This window comes from Rhincodon typus, chromosome 7 (genome assembly GCF_021869965.1).
Source record: "Rhincodon typus isolate 14 chromosome 7, sRhiTyp1.1, whole genome shotgun sequence".
In the NCBI taxonomy this organism is placed as follows: Eukaryota; Metazoa; Chordata; class Chondrichthyes; order Orectolobiformes; family Rhincodontidae; genus Rhincodon; species Rhincodon typus.
The window spans coordinates 92,180,249-92,203,938 of NC_063338.1; the positions used below are offsets into that span (position 1 = coordinate 92,180,249).

Here is a 23,690-nt window from a genome sequence, read left to right on the forward strand (position 1 = left end):
GGGGGGCTCTTGTGACACAGTGTCCTGACCTCTGAGGAAGGGTCACCAGACCCGAAACATTAACTCTCGTTTTCTCCTTCACAGATGCTGCCAGACCCACTGAGCTTTTCCAGCAATTTTGTTTTTGTTCCCTTTTAAATCTTCCCCCTCTCACCTTAAACCTGTGCCCTCTAGTTTTGGACTCCCCCAACCCTGGGGAAAAGACCTTGGTTATTCACCAAAAAAAAACTTTTCTTCCAATCAACCTGTTCAAGGATATAATGACACATCTCTGGAGCAGGTGGGGTATGAACCCAGTCCTACTTGCCCAGTGGTAGGGACACTACCAATACGCTATAGGTGTCCATAGCAATCACAGCAGGATCTGAAGCTGTACTGTTCTGCTAAAATCCCAAATCACCCTGTAGTCAGGTGTATTATTAATTAGGCCATGCAACCATTCTTAATGGTGGATCAAAATTATTTAGTGTGACTCAGTCATGCTGCTCAGAGATATTATTACACTCCATTGGAGCAGGTCAGACTTGAACCTGGGCATCCTGAGCCTCGAGGTAGGAGCACTACCATTGTGTCACAAGCGCTCCAATATGTCAGTCAGCAAGGGTAATAATTGGAGCTATCAACTTGCTATTACACAACTCTGGAGCAGGAGGGATTTCAATCCAGGTGTCCTGCCTCTAAGGTAGGGATACTACCACTGCAATGCCAGCACCCTGAATGCTAGATCAGCATAGTTTTTTTTTAAATCCACAAGTTCAGGGATATTCTTACCATTGCTTTTGTCAGGGGGAGGCGATGGCCTAGTGGTGCTCTCGCTAGCCTGAAGACCCGGGGAATGTTCTGGGGGCCCGGATTCAAATCCTGCCAATGGCTGACGACAGAATTTGAATCCAGTTACAAACCTGGAATTAAGAGTCTAATGAAGCCCAAGAAACCATTGTCAATTGTCCAGGGGAAAAAACCCTTCTGGTTTATTCATGTCCCTTTAGGGAAGGAAACTGCCATTCTTACCTGGGTCTGGCCTACATGAGACTCCATCCCCATGAATGAATCAAAAACAAATTAGGAACAAAAACAAAGTTGCTGGAGAAGCTCAGCAGGTCTGGCAGCATCTGTGAAGAGAAATCAGAGTTAACGTTTCGGGTCCAGTGACCCTTCCTCAAAAACAAATTAGACTTGAACGCAGTCCTTGTACACCACGACAGCCCTCAATGTTTGATGAACATTTGACAAAGCAAGTGCCCACCCTTGGCGCCTTGCTGTCGCTCACACGCCCTTTTCTGTTTTTACAACATGTGAATCTTTGTTCTTATTCTTAACAGAAAGAGGCAGAGAGAGAGAGAGAGAGTCACTCACCTGCCGGCCTACCCTGTTGTTGTGGAGCCTCATGCGCGAGTGGATATCCTTGTAGGTTTCCCGGGAATCCAGGAAGTCCCTGGAGAACTTGTCACCGTACTCCACATCAGGGCTGCAGCCTCCCCATTCCCAGGAGTCCTGGGGTCCCGGCAGGTCAGTGGGAAGGGGTTCGAGTACCCCATGCACCATGCCCTTGCCCCGGTTCAGCGCCTCCAGCTGGAGCCGGTTGAGTTTGAGCCGGAAAGCCTCCTCATCACCTCTCCGTTTGTCGTCACAGCTGCAGGCTTTCAGCTTGCCCAGGCTGCAGGCATTGGAAACGGCGTGAACTACCCCCGCTGCAGCAATGGCGTAAGCATACGCGCTCTCCTTAAAACCTGCACAGAGACCGAGACAACACAGGTCATGTCAAACAGAACCCTCAGAATCCCAGCATCGGAACGATGCGAAAGGAGGCCATTCAGCCCGTCATGTCAGCACTGGTTCTATCCCCTAGTGCCAATCCCCTCCCATATCTTTGCATACTGTCTCTATCCACATAACCATCAACTCCCTCTCGAATGTCTCAATCGAACTGGTCTCCCAGGCATGGGACAATATGGAACTGCCGATGCTGGAGTCAGAGATAACACAGTGTGGAACTGGAGGAACACAACAGGCCAGGCAGCATCATAGGAGCAGGAAAGTTGACGTTTCAGGTCGGGATCCTTCTTCAGAAATGGGCTGAATAAAGGGCCCGACCCAAAATGTCAGCTTTCTTGCTCCTCTGATGCTGCCTGGCCTGTTGTGTTCCTCCAGCTCCACACTGTGTTATCTCTCATATATGGGACAATAAATGGTAGCTTTTCGCCTTCAACGTCCCACATCCCATGAAAGGATTCTAAAAGAAAATTAGCCAAATTATGCTTAACGAGGTAAAGTAAAGTACCTCGGAACATTTTGCTCCATTAATACATAAGGAAATGTGAGGGGCAAGACTTTTACACAGAGTGGTAGGAGTCTGAAAGTTGTTGTTAAGGGTGCTGGTGGAGGAAAAGATGATAGGGGTATTTAAGGGGCTTTTAGATAACACATTAATAGGCAATGAATGGTTGGATGTGCACCAAGGGCAGGCAGAAGGGATTAGTTTAATTTGGTGTCATGTTTGGCACAACATTGTGGGCCGAAGGACCCATACCTGTGCTGTACAGTTTTATGTTCTATGTTCTATGCACTAATTCAGTGGTGGTGATGGCCTAGTGGTATTTATCACTGGGCTGTTAATCCAGGGACCCAGGTAACATCCCAGGGATGAGGGTTTGAATCCTGCCACAGTAGATAGTGGAACTTGAATCCAACAAAGGAAAAATTTGGAATTCAGAGTCTAATGATGACCATGAATTGATTGTCGGAAAAGTCATCCATCTGGTTCATTAATGTCCTTTACAGAAGGAAACTGCTGTCCTTAGCTGAGGGTCAGACAGCATCCATGGACCGTTCTGATGAAGAATCATCTAGACTTGAAACATTAGCTTGCTCTCTCTCCATGGATGCTGTCTGACCTGCTGTGATCTCCAATATTGGTTGTTTTCAGTACAGATTCCAGCATTTGCTGTAATTTGCTCCTACCTGGTCTGGCTTATATGTGACTCCAGACCCACAACTCTTAACAGCCCTCTGGGCAATTAGGGATGGGTAATAAATGCTGGTTTAGCCAGTCACACCATCATCCCAAAAATTAATAAAAAGATTAAATTATTAATGGTGCTATGTAAATGCAACTCATTGTTCTACCTGCATCTAACACATGAGTATTTTTTAGTAACATATTGTGTGACTGGGATACAGTAACCCGCTATGTTAGTTACTAGATGTAACATTCACAGATATTGGAGAGATCTCAATATGTCAATGTATATGACACTCCTACATAGTATACAATAAGAACACAACAACATATTAGCAATGAAAACACTAAGTGCTGGAAATACTCAAATGAAAATATGAAAAAAAAAGCTGGAGTCTGAGACTCAGGCCTTCAGGCCTGCTCCATCATTTAATAAAACCATAGCTGATTCGATTGTAAGTTCAAATCCACATTCCTGCTTACCCACAGTAACTCTTTACCCTCTTTCTCAAACAGAATCTATCCACCTCTGCCTTAAAGTATTCAAGGACTCTGCTTCCGCCACATTTTCAGAAAGAGAGTTCCAAAGACTCTCATAAAAATGTAAGAACCAGGGGCTAGAGTAGGCCATTCAGCCCTTGGAGCCTGCTTCACTATTCAAAACGATCATGGCTGATCACATCTCAACCTCAACTCCGCTTTCCTGCCCACCCTCCATAAGCCTTCAACCTGCTACTAATTAAAAATGAACAAATAAAAAATGAACAAATGAAAAGGTACAGCACTGGTACAGGCCCTTCGGCCCTCCAAGACTGTGCTGACCATCATGCCCTAATTAATCTAAAAATAAACCTGCCATTTTTCAATCCGTATCCCTCCATTCCCTCCCTATTCATGTACCCATCTAGGTGCCTCTTAAATATCTTCAATGTGCCCACTTCCACCATCTCTTCTGGTAGTGCATTCCAGGCTGCTACCACTCTCTGTGTGATAAATCTCCCTCGCACATCTCCCTTAAACTTTCCCCCACTGACCTTGAACCTGTGCCCCCTTGTAATTGAAACTTCAACCCTGGGAAAAAGCCTCTGACTATCCACCCTATCTATGCCTCTCATCATTTTGTGGACCCCTATCAGGTCTCCTCTCAGACGCCATCCTTCCAGTAAAAACAATCCTAATCAAATCTATCTCCTCCTTAAAGTTACTCAATGTCCCAGCATCCACTGCACTCTGGTGGAGTGAATTCCACGGATTTATGACCCTTTGAGAGAGGTCATTTCACCTCATCTCTGTTTTAAGTCTGCTATCCCTTATTCTAAAACTATGATCTCTCGTTCTACATTGCCTCACATGAGGATACATTCTCTCTATGACCACTTTCTCGATCCCCTTTAGTATCTAGTATACAAACCTCTGAGGGAAAAATATTCACCTCATCTCTGTTTTAAATAGACGACCTTTGATTTAGCAAGTGACCCCGAATTATGGATTCTCCCATAACAGGGAGCATCCTCTCTACATCCAACTTGTCAAGACCCCTCAAGGTGTCTCTATCAAGTCACAGGGTTGGTGGAGGGAGAGTGGAAATGAAAAAGATGCTACGATACAAAAGTAAAAGTGAATGGCAAAAGTTGTAGTAAAGCATTTGTGCACAGCGAGTGCGTTGTAGTTTTTTTTAATTCATTCACGAAATGACAGCATATCTGGCTGGGCCAGCACTTATCGCCCAGAGGGCAGTTAAGAGTCAACCACATTGCTTTGGGTCTGGGGTCACATGCAGGTAATGACAGCAGTTTCTTTCCCTAAAGGACATTAGTGAACCAGATCATTTTTTCCAATAACCAACATGGTCGTCATTAGGCTCTTAATTCCAGACTTTTATTGAATCCATCTGTTGTGGCAGAATTCATACCGGGGTCCCCAGAACATTACCTGGGACTCTGGATTAATGGTCCAGCGACTGCTTCCCCCCAGACCTGTCCAAACCCTCCCTTTTGTTCCTCTACATCCTCGCCCCAGCAAAAAAAAAACCCTTCGCATTTCTAAAGACCGAAAGAACTGTGGGATGCTGTAAACTGGAAACAAAAGAAACTGAAGTTGATGGAAAGGCTCAGCAAGTCTGGCAGTATCTGTGAAGAAAAATCAGAGTTAACATTCCGAGTCCGGTGAACCAAGAGTTCTGAGGAAGGGTCACCGGACTTGAAACGTTAACTCTGATTTCTCTTCATAGATGCTGCCAAACCTGCTGAGCATCACATCACATCACATCTCTACCTCCCTTCAGTCCTGAAGAAGAGTCATACCTGACTCGAAATGTTAACTCTTCTTTCTCTCTCTGGGTGTCTACAGCACTTTCTGCTTCTGTTTCAGATTCCCAATAACTGTAGTATTTATTGAAAGATATTAGGGCAGGTTTTCAAATAAGTAGGAGAGAGGGACAGAGATTCAGTGAAGGTTGGAAGATGCAGGTATAATCATCAACACAACACTGCCTCAGACAGAAAATGCACATAGTTCAAAAAAGGAATCATTGCAGAAAGCAGATATCCCATTTGTCAGCAATGAAGGGTTTTTAAATCAGGGTGAGATGCCAATTTCGCTGCCATGAGAGATTATGGTAAGGACTCATCTGTACATTTGGTGCTTCATGGCGTGAATAAGAGATCATTAAATAACAGCAAGATAAATTGCTTCAACCCATGATTTTGTGATCCTGCCTTGTAAAAAAAATGGTGGCCTTATTTCTCTAAGCATATTAAACAAGATCACAGAATTGTTAGAGTGCAGAAGGAGGCCATTCAGGCCCTGTTGTCTGTACTAACTCTCCAAATGGACGTCTCGTCTCGTGCCATTCTCCTGCCTTCTTCCTGTCACCCTGCACAGTTTTCATTTTCTCATGACCATCCCATTTCCTTTTGAACACCTTGATTGAACTTGACTCCAACACACTCTCAGGCAGTGTGTTCCAGACCCTAACACTTGCTCCATGAAAAGGTTTTTCCTTGTGTCACTTTTGTTACTTTGAATTATTTTAAAACTGCCATCGATGACCCTTTCATGAGCGGGAAGAGTTTCTCCCTGCCTGGGCCTCTCATGATTTGAAAACCTTAATCAGATCCCCTCTCAGCCTTCTCTCCTTCAACGAAAGAAGCCCCAACTTTTCCAATCTCTCTAAGTATCTGAAACTCCTTGAACCATGTTCGTGAATCTTTTCTGCACCCTGTCTAATGCCTTCACATCCTTCCTAAAGTGCTGCTTACAAGTTCAACACAACTTCTTTGCTCTCGTACTCTTACCTCATATTAATAAAGCTTCAAATTAATTTGTTGCAGGAAAAGTACTTTGATTCATTTTTTTTCTGTCATCCAAAAAAGGCATAAAGGTCTTCCTTTTGATAAATGCTTCACCTAAAGGGGTATGGCCTTAATTGGGAAAGGATTTGACAAATCTTCGAAAATGGTGCCATAAACATGCAATTCTCTGGTGTAAGTTACACTGAAATGTATCATAGAGTCAGGGAGTCATATGGCATGGGTTCAGCCCAACTTGTCCATGCTGATGAAGTGTCTCAAATTGATCTAGTCCCATTTGCCTGTGTTTCACCCATATCCTTCTAAACCTTTCTTATTCATGCACCTCCCATGCTCCAGGTAAAAAAGTCCCAGCCTATCCAGCTTTTCATAGAGTCATACAGCACCGAAACAGACCCTTCAGTCCAACTTGGCTGTGCTGACCTAGTATCCCAAGCTAAACTAGTCCCATTTGCCTGCATTTGGCCCATATCCCTCTCAACTTTTCCTATTCACGTGCCTGTCCAAATGTCTTTTAAATCTTATAACTGTGCCTGCAGCTATCACTTCCTTTGGCCCTCCATTCCAGTCACGCACCAGCCTCTGTGTGAATAAGTTGCCCCTCGGGCCCCTTTTAAATTTTCCCCTCTCACCTTTAACCTATGCCTTCCAGTTTTGGACTTACCTAAAATGCGAAAAAGACCTTTTCTATTCACCTCATCTATGCCCCTCTTGGTTTTACAAACCTCTATAAGGTCACCCCTCAGCCTCCAATGTTTCAGGGAAAGAAAGTCCCATCCTATTCATCCTCTCCAGATAACTCAAACCCTTCAGTCCTCAATGACTTGCAAATTTTTTCTGCATCCTTTCGAGCTTAACAACATCCTTCCTATAGCAGGCTAACTAGAATTATACTCAGTATTCCAAAAGTGGCTTCATTGGCATCTTCAATGGTAACAGTAGGTTACAGTAAATTCACTGAATATGATGTAAGACTGAAACATGAGGCACAGTTCTCAACCAAATGAAAAGTGACCTCTGCCTCTCTCTCTCTCTCCACAGAAGCTGCCTAACCTGCTGGGAATTCCCAACACTTTCTGGTTTTATTCCAAGTATGCTTTCAGCCTTTGTCAAAGTAAATTGTGTTGAACTATAGTTGACCTTGATGACCATCAACTAAGGAGAGAAATGGAGTCAAGCAGGAGACACAAATCCTTATGACCACTTGGTGATTCCTGGATGATCAGGTGAGTATGGGGCCAGTTGTAGATGTGATGCAACTCAGAGTCAAATAGCCACTTGAGGGAGACTCCTCAAAGGATTGACAATACACAAGAAGCAATGCTTTTTAAATAGAATCCCCACAGTGTAGAAACAGGCCATTTGACCCAACAAGTCTACACCAACCCTCTAAAGGGCATCCCATGCAGGCCCATCCCCTGTAACTCTGCATTTCCCTATGTTAATCCATCTAACCTGCACATCCCTGAACACTCTGGGGCAATTTAGCATGGCCAATCCACTTAACTTGCACTTCTTTGGACTGTGGGAGGAAACTGGAGCACCTGGAGGAAACCCACGCAGAAACAGGGAGAATGTGCAAACTCCACACAGACAGTCACCTAAGGCTGGAATCAAACCCAGGTCCCTGGCGCTGTGAGGCAACAGTGCTAACCACTGAGCTACCGTGCTGCCCCCAATGCTTTATGGGGAGAGTGCTCAGGTGATTGGGGAAGCAACACTGGGTAATGAAATCACCTGAACTTGCTACTGTTTAACGAGAAAGGAGCCAATATCATATCATGGTAATTTCCACAGAAACTGCCAACATGCTATACCTCTAGGCTCTGCTCTCAAGTTAAAACCCTGACTCATTAACATTCTCCCACTCTAACTAACACTTGCACTGGATCCCAAAAATCCTCACCTTGCTATCCCCCGCATTCTTAGAAACTTGGCTTGAATTAACTGCTACTTAAGTTCCGAGGAAGGGTCACCAGACCCGAAACGTTAACTCTGTTTTTTGCCTCCACAGATGCTGCCAGACCTGCTGAGCTTTTCCAGCAACTTCTGCTTTTGTTCCTGACTTACAGCATCCGCAGTTCTTTCGGTTTTTCTTCACTACTTAAGTCTTGCGCTTTTCTTTATTGTCTCATGAGATGTTGGTATCATTGGCAAGACCAGCAATTGTTGCCCATTCCTAAATGAATGGCTTGCTGGATCAGCTCAGCATCAATAGCAGCAATTCAGCTTTCTGAATGGCTGGTTTACAATGTAGGGAGTTACCGATGGTGTATGCTCAATTCTCACACCAGCTGAGGTTACTCGCCTTCGTAACTTTGCCTCAGCTGTCTGTCTCTGTTGAGCAAAGAAGACAATGGTGACTTTATTATAAATCTGAAGTCACATTTAGACAAGACAAGCTCAACAGATATCCTTTGCTGAAGTAAACCAGATAGATTTTGTTACTACAATCCAATGATATTTATCACGGTCACCATTACTGATGGTTTTTTTTATCATTTGTGGGATGTGGGCATTGCTGGTTGGCCTGAGTTAATTACCCTTTCCTAGTTGCCTTTGAAGATGTTTCATTTCTAAGTTCCAGCAGCTGCTGCAATGGAATTGGAATCCATCTCCCGAGAACATTAAACTTGGGATGACTATTCCACATCTACCACAATGCCAGTCCCCTTGACCTTTCATTGATTGATCCCCATGAATCTCGGAGACTAACAGCGCATCAGGCCATTTGGCCCATCTCACGTGCACCTAGCAGCCTGGGCAGCACCGCGGCTCAATGGTTAGCACTGCTATCTCACCAGTGCTAGGGACCCAAGTTCAATTCCACCCTCGGGCAACTGCTGTGTGGAGTTTGCACATTCTCCCCATGTCGTGTGGGTTTCATCCAACAGTCTAAAGATGCACAGATTAGGTGGATTGGCCGTGGGTAATTGCTCTGTAGGGTCCAGCGATGTACAGGCTAGGTGGGTTAGCCATGGGAGATGCAGGGATAGGGCAGGGCGTGTGGGTCTGGGTGGGATGCTCTTTGGAGGGTTGGTGCAGACTCGATGGGCTGGATGGCCTGCTTCCTCACTGTTGGGATTCTATGAATTATGCTGCAATAACATATTTGCGCTCAAAACTTCAATTTGCAGTTGTTCTCCTTTGACCACTCCCTATGGCAAAGCATTCTGAGTTCCGGCAGCACTCAGAGACAGTGCTAGATGCTGGGGCATGGTGACATGATGGATATTTTTAGGATTATGAGATGGTCTGCTAGGCTAAATGAAGAGAAAAGCTTTCACTTGTGTGGCCGAGACCAAAGCTGGTGGCTAGGTATATGGAATGATCCCTTATGTATTCAATACGTAACTCCAGAGAAATTTCTTCACCCAGGGAGTTCAACTTGCTATAAGGATAGCACATGAAGAGTATGGACATATTTAAGGAGAAACTTAATAAGGACAAGGGAGAAAGGACTATTAAAATACGACAATAGGGTTAGGTGAAGAGGATGAAAAGGTGCGAACAGTAGAACACATCAATGGGCTGAATGGTCTGTTTCTGTGTTATGAATTTAATGTCAATTTTTTCACCCTTTTATGGCATTCCACATTAATAAACCCGCCAACTCCCTCCCATCATTGTCTCCTCCAACAGAGGATATAGTTATTTTCTTATTCATGTTATGAAAACCCATCATTATTTCAGAACCATCTATTAAATCTATTCTTTTGGCTTCTCTGCTGCAGTCTGTACAGTTCCTTTGCTACTCTTCATAATTATAGTTTCCCACTGTCTCTTTAATTTTTTTTATGAACCTTGGTGCTGTGCTCACAATGGGACCTGGTCCTTTGCAGAGGTTGCTTAATGAAAGAAAGCAGTCATTATAGTAACTACTTGTGTGGCATGCTAAATGAACCTTCCAGGAACATGGTGCACATTGGTTGTAACAAGGGACAATGGCTGTTCAAATCAACATGATCATGCAAATAGGCCACCTCGCCCTTTACACACCCTGTGCCCACATCTTTTCTTCTCCTGTCCCTTCATCCATCCATCTTAACTGCTGATAAAGTCCCCCATCCTGTCACTATACCAGCATGTTATTGTGTAAAATTTGATTTTTGTTGTTCTATGTGTACAGCAAATGTCCAGAGGCCAGGTCATCTGGATAGATGAACCATTCATGGGGAGGTCTGGGCCTAGTGGTGTTATCTCTGACTGTTAATCCAAGCGCCCAGGTAAGGTTCTGGGGACCAGAGCTTGAATCCTGCCACAGAACATGGTGAAATTTGAATTCAATAACAAAACAAATCTGGAGTTCAGAGTCTAATGATGACCATGAATCCATTGTTGGGGAAAAACCTATCTGGTTCACTAGTGTCCTTTAGGGAAGGAAACTGCCATCCTTACCCGGTCTGGTCTACATGTGACTCCAGGCCCACAGCAATGTGGTTAACTCTTAACTGCCCTCTGGGATGGGCAAAAAGTGCTGGCCTAGCTAACAATGCCCTCATCCCATGAATGAATAAAACAATTAAGAGTAGAAGGTACGGTAGAGATGAAATGGCATAGTTGTATATAGATGGCGTTGTGGTTCAACCCATAGCAGGTAGATTGCAGTGGTTCAAGAAGGCAGTTCACCAACACCTTCTCAAGAGGCAACTAGGGACGAGCAGTAAATGCTGGGCCCAGCCAGCACTCCTCCCCTTTCCTGCCACAAATGAATTAAAAGAATGTGACATACATGCAGCACAAATTATGAGGGGATGGTGGCAGAGTGGGTTAACGTAAATTGGCAAATTTAGTTAAAGGATAGGTCAATAGAGATGCAGTGACAGAGATTTCAGAGAGATACTTCCGAATATATGAATAGACACATTATAACAAGGAAGAAAACGTCCACAGGTTAGACCCATCGTCTGTAGTTAAATAGGAAAATTAAAGATTATATCAAACTAAAAGAAAAAGCAAAAACCGTAAGAACTGCGGATGCTGTAAATCAGGAACAAAAACAAAAGTTGCTGGAAGAGCTCAGTAGGTCTGGCAGCATCTGTGAAGAAAAAAAAATCACAGTTAATGTTTCGGGTGCAGGGACCCTTCCTCTGGTTCTGAAACGTTAACTCTGATTTCTTTCTTCACAGATGCTGTCAGACCTGCTGAGCTTTTCCAGCAACTTCTGTTTTTGTAAAAGAAAAAGCATTTAGCTGTGCAATGACAGGTGGCAGGTCAGAGCATTAAGCAGAATATATACACACAGCAAAGAATGACTAAAATATTAATAAAGGGAGAAAAGTGAGCAGAGAAGAGAAAGTTTCAGTAAATATTTAAAGGAGAAAGAGTTAACAAAGTGAGTGTCGATGCTAAAGAAAGTGTGATTGGAGAATTAATAATGGATACTAAGGATATGGCAGATGATTTGAACAGATACTTTATATCAGATTTCACTATAGAGGATACAATTAACAGCCTAGAAGCAGTAATAAACAAGGAGATTGAGGAGAGGGAGGAACGCAGGAAAATCACAATAACCAGAGGAGCAGTACTGAGTGAACTGTTGGAGATACAGGCTGAGAAGTGCTTGAGTCCCGATGGACGTTATCCTAGGATTTTAAAAGAAGTGGTTAGTGAGATAGTTGATGCACTGGTTTTAATTTTCCAAATTCCCTTTTTTCAGGGATGGTCCCATAATATTGCAAGATAATGAATGTAACAGCCTTATTCAAAAAGGGAGGGAGGGAGAAAGCAGAAAACTACAGGCTGGTTAGCTTAACCTCTGTCATAGGGAAAATGTGAGAAGTATTATTAAAGAAGTTATAGCAGGGCATTTGGACAAGCTCAAGGTAATTGGGCAGAGTCACCATGGTTTTGTGAAAGGGAAATCATGTTTGACTAATCAACTGGAGTTTTTTTGATGATGTATTACATGTTTTCGATAAAGGGGAATGTGTGGATATATTCAGATTTCCAGAAGCTGCCACATCAAAGGTTGTTGTGGATTTTTAAAAAAAAATTAACTCCTGGTGTAGTGGGGAGCACATTGGCATGGATAGAAGATGGACTGGCAAACAAGAAGTAGAGAATAGTTGTAGGTGGGTCTTTTCCATCTTGGAAACATGTGATGTGTGGTATGCCACAGGGATCAGCGCTGGGGCCTCAACTGTTTATAATTTAGATAAATGCCTTAGATGAAGGGAGAGAAAGGTATTATTGTCAAATTTTCTAGAAAGGAAAGTAAATTGTGAAGAGACACAAGAAAGTTACAAAAGGATATTGTTTGGTAACATGAGATAACAAGGTGTAGAGCTGGATGAAAACAGCAGGACAAGCAGCATCAGAGGAGCAGGAAGGCTGACGTTTCGGGCCTAGACCCTTCTTCAGAAAATTGGTTACATGGTGGGCAAAGGTGTGGCAAATGGAATATTATGTGGGAAAATGTGAAGCTGTCCATTTTGGGAGTGTGAATAAAAAATAAATATATTATCTAAACAGCGAAAGGTTACAGAGCTCTGAGAAGCAGACAGATCTGGGTCCTTGTGAAAAAAGAAATCACAACATGCTGACATTCAGGTACAGTAAGTCATCAGGAAAGTGAATGAAATGTTACCATTACCCTAAGAGGAGTTGAAAACAAGAAATGGGAGCTTGTACTTCATTTATGCAGGACTCTGGAGAGAAAACATTTGGAGTGCAACACACAATTTTGGTCACCTAATTTAAGGAAAGCTGTAAAAAAGGTTTGCTGGGCTAATACCTAGTCAGAAGTCACATGACACCAGGTTATAGTCCAACTGGTCTTTTTACAATCAAAATCTTTTGGAGCGATTTCACCTGACAATGGAGCAGCGCTCCAAAAGCTTATGATTTCAAATAAACCTGTTGGACTGTAACCTGGTGTCATGTGACTTCTGACCTTGTCCACCCCAGTCCACAGCAGCATTTCCATGTCATAGGCTAATACCAGGAATGAGCAGGTTGCCTTATGAGGAAAGATTGGACAGGCTCGGCTTGTATCCACTGGAGCGCACAAGAGTAACAGGTGATTAGCTTGAAACAAGTATAATCCTGAAGATGTTACAGGGTAGATGTTTCATCCAATTGCAAAGATTCCAAGAACTAGGAGTCACTGCTTAAAAGTTGGGGGTCGCCCATTTAAAACTGAGATTAGATTAATGTGTTTTTCTCAGAGGGTCGTAACTATTTGGAAGACTCTTCCTGAAAGGTTATTGGAAGCAAGGCCCTTGAATACTTTTAGGGCAGAGGTATACGTTTCCAAGTTCAGCAAGGGGTTGAAAGATTATCGAGGTAGGTGGGGATTGGACTTGAGGTTGCAATAAGATCAGCCGTGATCATATTGAATGGCAGTGCAGGCTCGAGGGGCTGAATGGCCAGCTCTTGCTCCACCTGTGCATAAAAGAATAGAAAGATATACTGCCAGGGTTAGATAATGACAACTTGGGGATAGTGGACAACAAGGTCCTAAAAGGCTGAGGTGAAATACTCCTGGGAAGTACATTCAAAAGTCATGAGAATGATGAAGACATCTCCCTATAAGTCCAGGGATCATTTGTACAACACCATGAAAACTGATGGAAAGTGAAGGAGTCCCAAGGCAACATGGGGAGCATCAGACTGTGGGATGTTTTTTGATTCTTAGGGTGTCATTGACAAGGCCAGCATTTGTTGTACATCCCTAATTTAACTGACAGGCAATTAGGGCCCAACAACATTGTTGTCTCTCTGGAATTACATGCAGGTCAGGCCAGGTAAGGTTGGTAGATTTCCCTCCCTAAAAGAGAATAGTGAAACGATTGGGTCATGGTCATTATAACTGAAAGTAGCTTTCAATTCCAGAGTTATTAACAAATCCAGATGTGTTTTTAATGACAATTTCACAGTCATCATTACAGAGACGAGCTTTATAAGTTATTGATGAAACTCCATCAACTGCCTGGAAGAACTTGAACCCACATTCACAAAGACCTAGCCTAGCCTGCTGGTTACTAGCCCGGCAACTTCACCAATATGTCACCATCACCCCTGTTTTAGGTTGGTCTTTAAAGAGACAGCACCGATGCAATGGGCCAATGGGCCTGTATTTTATGAGGATGGTATGATGGCTCAGGGGTTAACACTGCTGCCTCACAGCACCAGGGACCCAGGTTTGATTCCACTCTTGGGTGACTGTCTGTGTGGGGTTTGCACATTCTCCCCGTGTCTGCGTGGGTTTCCTCCGGGTGCTCCGGTTTCCTCCCACAGTCCAAAGATGTGCAGGTTAGGGTGGATTGGCCATGCTAAATTGCCCATAGTGTCCAAGCATTAGCCATGGGAAATGCAGGGTTACAGGGATAGCGTGGGCCTGGGTGGGATGCTCTTTGGAGGGTCAGTATGGGCTGAATGGCCTGATTCCACACTGTGGGGATTCTATGAAAGTAGTTTTTTTTATGTATTCAATGGCTCTACACTGTTCCACTCTCGATGAAGGGTCCACATCTAAAGTAATAATCTGACTCATATTTTCCATGCATCTGATACCTGCTTCCAGCACTTACTGCCATTAAATTTAGATTTCTGGCAGTTTCATCTTTTATTCATTGTATCTCAGACAGCTATGTTCATATCAAGCTAGAAATACAGAGGTCAGAAATATGGAGGTGAAGTTCGAGAAAAGACAGCAAGCTGATAGACACAGCCCTGTGCATCACATAAACCTATGAAGGTCAAATGAAAGATACATTAAGACAGTAGAAAAATGAAAAGATTGGTGGAGAGAGATGTAGATGAAGTTGTGCAAGGTAAAACATAGGCAGGACCCAGATGGGGAGATGTGTATATGAAGGGAGAAATGCATTCAAATAATTAACAATGAAAGCTGTTTGCATCGAATGATTGCGTAAATATAGATGACATGAATAAAATACACAGATGTCTGTTGGGTTGGATGTGTATATGCAAAGGAATTGGGTCTGCAGTTTTGAAGATCTGAAGCTGAGTGGTGAAGCTGAGTGCCACTTGAGAACACAGTTATTAACACCTCCCATTGTAATGCTGATGATTGAGAGTAGACTGATGGTAATTGACCAGGGTGGATTTCTCCTGCTCTTTATGTGCAGGACATATTTGGGCAATTTTCCACATTGTTGGGTAGATGCCAGTACTGTAACTGTGCTGGAACAGCTGGGCTAGGGGAGCAGCAAGTTGTGGAGCGCAAGTCTTCAGTACTATTGCCAGAATGTTTTCCGGGCCCATAGCCTTTGCAGTATCCAGTACCTCCAACCGTTTCTTGAATTGAATTGGTTGAAGATTGGTATCTGTGATGCTGGGGACCACAGGTGGAGGCCGAGATGGATCATCCACAAGGCACTCATAGCTGAAGATCAATCCAAATATTTCAGCCTTATTATTTGCACTGATGTTATGGGCTTCCCCATCATTGAAGATTAGGATGCTTGTGGAGCCCTCTACCACTTTTGAGTGTTTAATTACCCACTACCATTCAGAACTGGATGAGGGCAGGCGTAGATAATTTAGATCTGATCACAGTTTGCCAGCCCAGGTTTGGAATGACAGATGTTCTTTCCTAAAGGATATTAGTGAAACTAGGGATGGGTTTTTATGCTACAATCGAAGGTAGTTCCATGGTAATAAAATTGAGAATGTATGAATTGAATTTAAATTCCACACCTGTTACAATGGGATTTGAACTCACATCCCCAGTGTGTTAGCCTGGGCCTCAAGATTAGCTATCAACTGCCACCACTCCCAGACTGTGTGGTGAAACGTACATTGAAACTTACAAAATTCTTGCACAGCATGGATATGGATAGGATACTTCCCCGGCTACTGAGTCTAGAACGAGCGATACAATCCAACTATAAGGGGCATGCCATTAAAGTTTAAGATGAGGAGGAATTTCTTCACTCAGAACATGGTGAATCTTTGGAATTCTGTACCCCAATCGACTGTGGAAGCATTGAGAGAGAAATCAACAGATTTCTGGATAATAATGACATCAGGGACAGCAGGGGAGATCTCATTGAATGGCTGGATGGGCTGAATGGTCTACATCTGCTCCTATATCTTACAGTCTTCTGAGCGAAAAAAGAAGTTGAGGTAGACAATCAGCCATGATCTTAATCAATGGTACAGCAGGCTCACTGGACCGAATGGCCTACTCCTGCTACTATTTTCTATTAATCTACATCTCATCTCTTTGGCCAAGGCTTTTGACCATCTGTTCTATTGCTGTTGCGGGGGGCAGCATGATGGCTCAATGGTTAGCACTGCTGCCTCACAGTATCGGAGATGTGGGTTTGATGCTAGCCTTGGGCAACTGTCTGTGTGGAATGTGCACATTCTCCCCATGTCTGCGTGGATGTCCTCTGGGTGCTCCAGTTTCCACGCACAGTACAAAGATGTGCAATGTAGGTAGATTAGATGCAGGGTTATGGTGATAGGGTAGAGGGCTGGGTCTGGGTGGGATGCTCTTTCAGAGGGTCAATGCAGACTTGATGGGCCGAAAGACCTCTTTTTGCACTGTGGGGATTCCAAGAAGTAGAATGGCCTGCTCCTACGCGTTGTTGGCATATCACCATTATGTGATAGTCGCTCTTGTGAAGCTAAGTGGATAATTTTACCGTGCTAACACTGTTTTATAAGTGCAGATTGTTGTACATCTGATGGCTATGTGAACAGAGAGTTCACAGCTGAGGTTCCCAGGAGCCCCAAGCTAATCTCAACACCACCACCCCCCCCACCCGCCGCCTCTAGGTTCTAGTACAACTGGTGCTGACAAATCCTGACACTTCTTTTAGGAGCTAACAGTGCAGCAGTGAACCTTGTGTTTCCCCAGCAGCTGGGAGCTCTCCAAGCAACTTCTGCTGCAAATTTGAACTTGCCCAGCTCAGCTAGGAGGGAAATTTAATAAATAAATCCAACAGTGCGTGATTCCCCCTTCTGAAAATAGAAAATAACATGGTAATCAGGACACTGCTGGAATTATTTCAGATTTAAATCAGGGGAAATCAGGATGGAGTCAGCCACTGGGCGTGTGCTTTTTACACAACTGAGGTAGAGTGCTTCATCAAATCAAATGTTGAACCTCGCTGTCTCTCTCTCTCCTCCTTTAAGATGCTCCTTACAACCAACTTTATCAAACCAACCTTTCAGTCACCTGAACTAGTTGAGGATGCAGACTAACAAATAATTCAAATGGGTGCATGCACAGATGCACTGACGACAGCAGAGAGTGGGAAAATGAATTAAACATTTAAGGAGTCTGTCACTTCTGGTTAAGAAGAGCAGGGGACATGTGCACCGAAGGGAACAGATTCACTTAGTGCCAAATGGGAATGAAGCACACACGGTGTTCCCACTTTACCATACCAAATACAAAGAGAGAGGGGCAGGGAGGGAATGAATGATTGAGAGATTGGGCACAGCTACAAGATAGAAGAGTGAAACACATACCCAGGCAGAAGCTAGGTGGAAAATATTAAGTCTATCAAAAAGTGTTGACTTAACTCGGATGTATGTACAGATGCCAAACCCAAAGCTTTGCCTGGAGTGAAAATGAAGTACAGTACATGTTTATATTGGCTGTGGGTTGGGCATAGCAGAGAGAATTGCAGCGCATTACATTGTGACATGGAATTTCACACCAGATTAAGTTGGAGACCAGGATGGCGTTGAACTCATTGTCTCTTTGCACCAGAGGCAGGTATCCACCAGAGCAAGGATTCTGGCCTCTCACAAATCCCTCACTTCTGTCACCCACCCCTTACAGCTGTGTCTCTAGCCCTAAACTGTCAAAACCCCTCATCTTTTATTTTTAATACATTCAGCAGCAAATTCCAAACCCATGACCACTTCCATCCAGAAGGACAAGGGCAGCAGATACATGGGAACACCACCCCCTGCAAGTCCCTTTCTGAGCCACTCACCATCCTGACTTGGAAATATATCGCTGTTCTTCAGGGTAGCTGGGTCAAAATCTTGGAATTCCCTTCCTCCCTGCACTGTGGGTGCATCATCACCACCCAGACTACAGACGTTCATTCACATCTTCTCAACAATAGCTATGAACACACCAACAAGGAACAAGAGAAGGCCGCTCGGCCCTTCGAGCCTGCTCCACCATTCTATAAGATCATGGCTGATCTGATTCTAACCTCAACTCTAAATTCCTGCATTTCCCCGATAATCTTCCATCGCCTTGGTCATCATGAACCTATCTCCCTCTGCCTTAAAAAATATTTAAAGATTTTGCATCCACTGCTTTTTGAGGAAGGCAATTCCAAAGACTCATAATCCCCTGAGAGAAAAAAAATGTTTCCTCATCTCTGTCCTAAATGGACAACACCTTACTTTTAAACTATGACCCCTAGTTCTAGACTTCCCCGCAAAAGGAAACATCCTGTATCTAATACACATGTGAGCTTTTTATTTATTCATTCACAGGATAACCGCATTGCTGGCTAGGCCAGTATTTACTGCCCATCTCTACTTTCTCAGAGGGCAGTTAAGAGTCAACCACATTGGGTCTGGAGTCACATGTAGGCCAGACCAGGTAAGGATGGCATTTTCTTTCCCTTAAGGGACAGCGTGAACCAGGTGGGGGTTTTCCTCTGGTGATTGACAATGGATTCATGGTCATCATTAGACTCTTAATTCCAGATTTTAATGAATTCAAATTCCATCATCTGCTGTGGCAGGATTCAAACCTGGATCCCCAGAACATTATCTGTGTCTCTGGATCAACAGTCCATGATAACACCACTAGGCCATCACCCTCCCCTTATAGCTTTAAGGTCATTGGTAGCAATCTGCAGAAGACCATCACAAATAGGAACAGGGGTAGCCATTCAGCTTCTCAAGTGTGCTCTGCCATTCAACAGGATCATGGATGCTCCAACATTATTCACATCCACTTACCTGCCTTTCCCTCTAACCCCCGATTCCCAAACAGATCAAGAATCTCAGCCTTAAAGCCTTCCACTTCAGAGTCATAAAGTTGTGAATTGAAGACCCAGCTCAAAGCCTTGAGAGCAAATCAAGGCTGACACCATGTTGCTGCTCTGAAGGAACGCTACACTGTTGGAGCTGGCAGCTTTCAAATGGAGCAGTTAACCTGAGGCTCTCTCCTCTCTCTCAGACAGATATAAACAATCCCCTGGCCCCATTCAGAAAGTGGCAGGGAGGACCAAGTAGGACCGAAGGGTCTGTTTCCATGCTGTACAGCTCTATGACTCAATGACTCTATGAAGGGTCACTGGACCTGAAATGTTAACTCTGTTTTTTCTCCACAGATGTGGAAAGACGTGCTGAGCTTCTCCAGCAATTTCTGTTTTTGATTTTGGTTCATGAGTGTCTTTGAGGAAGGAAATTTATGTCCTTACTTCGTCTGGCCGACATGTGACTCCAGAGCCACAGCAGCGTAGGTACCTGCCCTCTGAAATGTCCCGACAAGCCACTGTGCTCAAGGGCAATTCGGGATGGTCAATAAAAATTGGCCTTGCCTGTGATTTATTCTGAAAGTGTAAATAAAGTGGATGAACTTATTCCATATCTTTATTATTCAGTCTAAATTCTTAAGAAATGTTTTCCCAGTTGTGGGTAAAATGGAAATATGGTTATTGTAAATGCAATTCTGATGTAACCTAATATCAATTGCTGAAAGATAAAATATCAAGCCAACACATATAGCAGCACTAATCTCACAATCTAGTGGTATAGGTGAGCATGTAAAATACTGCAGCCCCTGCCTTTCATAATTATCTTGTTTAGTTCCTGCCACTTATCCAAGATGCTGTGTTGAAAATATATGTTCACTGAACACATCATGGGCCAGTGCACCTGAAGTGCTTGTAGATTTTCTCTTCCACTGCATACACTTACCCCTTCATTCAACACGTTTTCTGATTAATATTTCATGCTCATTAGGACGAGCAGCATTGGCTCTAGAAAGTAAAGCATGTTTCTTTGACAGCTCACTGCAGAGTCAAGTGCCATTTAAAGTGAGCATCTATCCTCTGGTCTTGAAGACAGAAACTGTACTCCTCTCTGCATAGAGCCGACAGTGGTACACAGTAATCCACTGGGCTAGGTTCGTAGACTGGGGATGTGGATTTGAATCTGACTGCGGTAATCCTGGCTTTGAAAGCTCATTTGTTTAATGGTGACCGTGCAATTATCAATTCGAAAGTTGAGAGGCTTCTCTTATGAAGAGAGTTTGAGCAGTCTTGGTCTATACTCACTAGATTTAGAAGGATGAAAGGATATCTAATTGAGGTACATAAGATGTTAAAGGGGATTGACAAAGTGCACGTAGTGTAGATGTTTCTCCTTGTGGGAAAATCTAGAATGAGAGATCATAGACTTAGGATAGAAGGTAGCAGATTTAAAACAGGAATGAAAAGAAGCTACTTCTGTCAAAGGCTTGTGAATCTGTGGAACTCATTATCCAGAGTGCGGTGGATGCCAGGACACAGAATAACTTTAAGGAGGCAATAGATAGATTTGTAATTAGTAACAGGTTGAAGGATTATGGGCAGCGGGCATGAAAATGGAGTTGAAGCTGAGATGAGATCAGCCATGATCAAATTAAATTGTTGGAGCAGGTTCAAGGGGCTGAATGGCCTACTCCTGCTCCTAGTTCTTATGCTTTTTTATGTTCTTATTTGGCGTGGGTCTGGTTCACGACTCCCATTTTGGGAAGGGAGGGTTGGGGCATTGCAGGAAGAAAATCTGCTGCCCTACTTGTGACTCCAGACCCACAGCAATGAGATCAATTCCTACAAACACCTCAGCTAAAGGGTAATTAGGGAAGGGCAAAAAATGCTGGCTTTGCCTGTGGGTGAAAGGGGCACCATTGTTTTAAAACTGAAACAGCTTGCTGAGTAGGCTTGCCAGTTGGTGCCAAGTTAGTACAGAACTCTTGCCCCGTAGGAACTCAATGTCTATGGTGTGCCAGGAGGGAGAGAGAGAAAATTGGCATGCCAACAAGGTAAACTGAATTCAAGCTTGCCTACACCAACTAATCCTCCGCCTCCTTGCTCCCAGGCCTTTGAAATCACTGTCAGACCTTAATGCTAATTAATTTGTGAATGTTGATATGCCTGCGATGATAGGACCTTGTGATCATAACTAAAGATTTTCAAGTCATGGTGTAACATGTCTGTACAACAGCACACGGCTTAAGAACAGAACAGTTGCTTTAGCTGTCAGTATGCTCTCACCTCTGTATCTGTCTTCAAGACCCACTCTGGGATTTGAGCTCCCTATTCACTAAAGGGCCAGACTGACATTGCATTGCTATATGGAGGGAACCATTTATCAGCTCCAACATCAAATCAAGGCCCTGCCTGCTGTTTCAGGTAGACCTGAACATTCCACGTCAGAGAGTTCTCCTGCTATCCGAGTCAATGTTTAGGCCTGTACTAAATAGTTTGACTGATTGATTTCCCAAGGCAGCATTGGACATAGGGTCACCGAATAGTTTAAAGGCAGAAGGAGACAGATTCTTGACTTAGAAGGGGGTCAAAGGTTATCTGGAGTAGGCAGGAATATAAAGTTGAGGTCACAATTAGATTGGCCGCCACCATTCTGAATGGCAAGCAGGCTTGACGGCCGAATGGCCTGATCCTACTCCTAATTTGTTTGGTCATGCAGAGGGCATAGAGATAAAGCGATTAGATGTTACACTAAGGTGAAAGGTGAATTGCTCATATATGGGACGGCACAGTGGCTCAGTGGTTGGCACTGCTGCCTCACAGCACCAGGGACCTGGGTTCAATTCCACCCTCAGGTGACTGTCTGTGTGGAATTTGCACATTCTCCCTGTGCATGTGTGGGTTTCCTCCCACAGTCCAAAGATGTGCAGATCAGGTGGATTGGCCATGCTAAATTTCCCATAGTGTTCAGGGATGTGTAGATTAGGTGGGTTATTAGGGGACGGGTATGGGTGGGATGCTCTGAGGATCAGTGTGGATTTGTTGGGCCAAAGGGCCTGTTTCCACACTGTAGGGGATTCTAATGATAAAATCATTTAGCAATACAGAACTTGAGTATTGCAGAAAAAAGATTTTTTGTTGAAGCTGTTCAGAGCATAAGATGAAAAGTTTCGAAAGAATGTGTCTTTTCTCAGCAATATGCGTGTAATTTGGAGTTTGGATTTCAAAATGGTGGCATATGGGCATTGGTTACTTTCGTAAAGGTTTTGTTTGTAACAAAAAAGGTCAGGGAAACCTTTTGGAATATATTTGTCAGAGCCACTGCAAATGTCTATGATGTTTGTTAATAGATGTTTACACTGTTGGGTATGCAACAGGTGGAGTAAACATGTAAAGCCAGTCGATTCGTTTTCAGTTTTGCAGGGTCTGGGATGGTCAAGATTTTTATTTTAATTCAGTTCAGAAGCACATTTTTCATTTCAGTTCAGACAATTCCTGTGTAGAGTTTGGAAGTCAGTTTAATTTCTCCTTCACAAGAAGGATTCAGATCTGTTCAGAGGATAAGTTATCTCAGCAGAATGATTTAAAATATGAAACTTCCAATCCAGGAAAACTTGAGTAGAAACCAGTAGATTATTAAAACTGATAAAATTTAGGCTCTTAGTTTTGTGAATCAGATCACAGCTGTAGATCTAGATTCATTGAATTGGTTCCACAGTTTGAAACTTTCAGGAGTCAATTAAGTGAAACCCTTAACAGTTGCGATATAGTGTTCAATTTCTTTAGACTTGCATCTCTGTGACAAATACTATCGGAAAACCAGTTGACATTTTGTTTCATTGTATGTTTTAGATCTTGCTGTAGTCAACGCTTAGATAGTTTAGTTTGTTTGTATTCTTAATTCATTTGTGTAATAAACTTCTATTGTTTAAGAAAATCCGAAGCTTTGTGTGAATATGTCTCAGTGACTAATGACCACATTAAGTAATTAAACCGAGAAAAACTCCATATGATCGGTAAAGGCAGGTTTCATTCTTTTCCATTTGGTTGGATCATCATACAAGCAAAATCCTTCTTACTTAAAGACTGGTTAGGATTTGGACTGTAGATTACCTGAGACTGTGGTGGAGGCAGACACAATGGTAACTTTCAAAGGGGAACTGAATAGTTACTTGTGGGAGAAAAGATGACAATAAGATGGCAAGGGGAGGCAATGGTTTATTGGTATTATCGCTAGACTGTTAATCCAGAGACCAGGCAATGTTCTGGGGACCCATGTTCAAATCCTGCCATGGCAGAGGGTATAATTTGAATTCAATAAAAATCTGGAAGAATCTAAGGTGACAATTGTTGGGGGGAGAAAACCCATCTGGGTCACTAATGTCCTTTAGGGAAGGAAACTGCCATCCTTACCTGGTCTGGCCTACATGTGACTCCAGACTCACAGCAATGTGGTTGACTCTTAACTGCCCTCTGGGCAATTCA

The 23,690-nt window shown here is 43.4% G+C and overlaps 1 protein-coding gene across 1 annotated transcript in view; it reads right to left on the minus strand.

The window, feature by feature from the left end:
- Window positions 1-23,690, minus strand: part of wnt10a (wingless-type MMTV integration site family, member 10a) — a 59,215-nt gene that overhangs the window by 29,742 nt on the left and 5,783 nt on the right. The window contains exon 3 of the mRNA XM_020512747.2: window positions 1,357-1,730. Coding sequence (XP_020368336.1) covers window positions 1,357-1,730 — 374 coding nt within the window. The remainder of the gene's footprint in view (window positions 1-1,356; window positions 1,731-23,690) is intronic.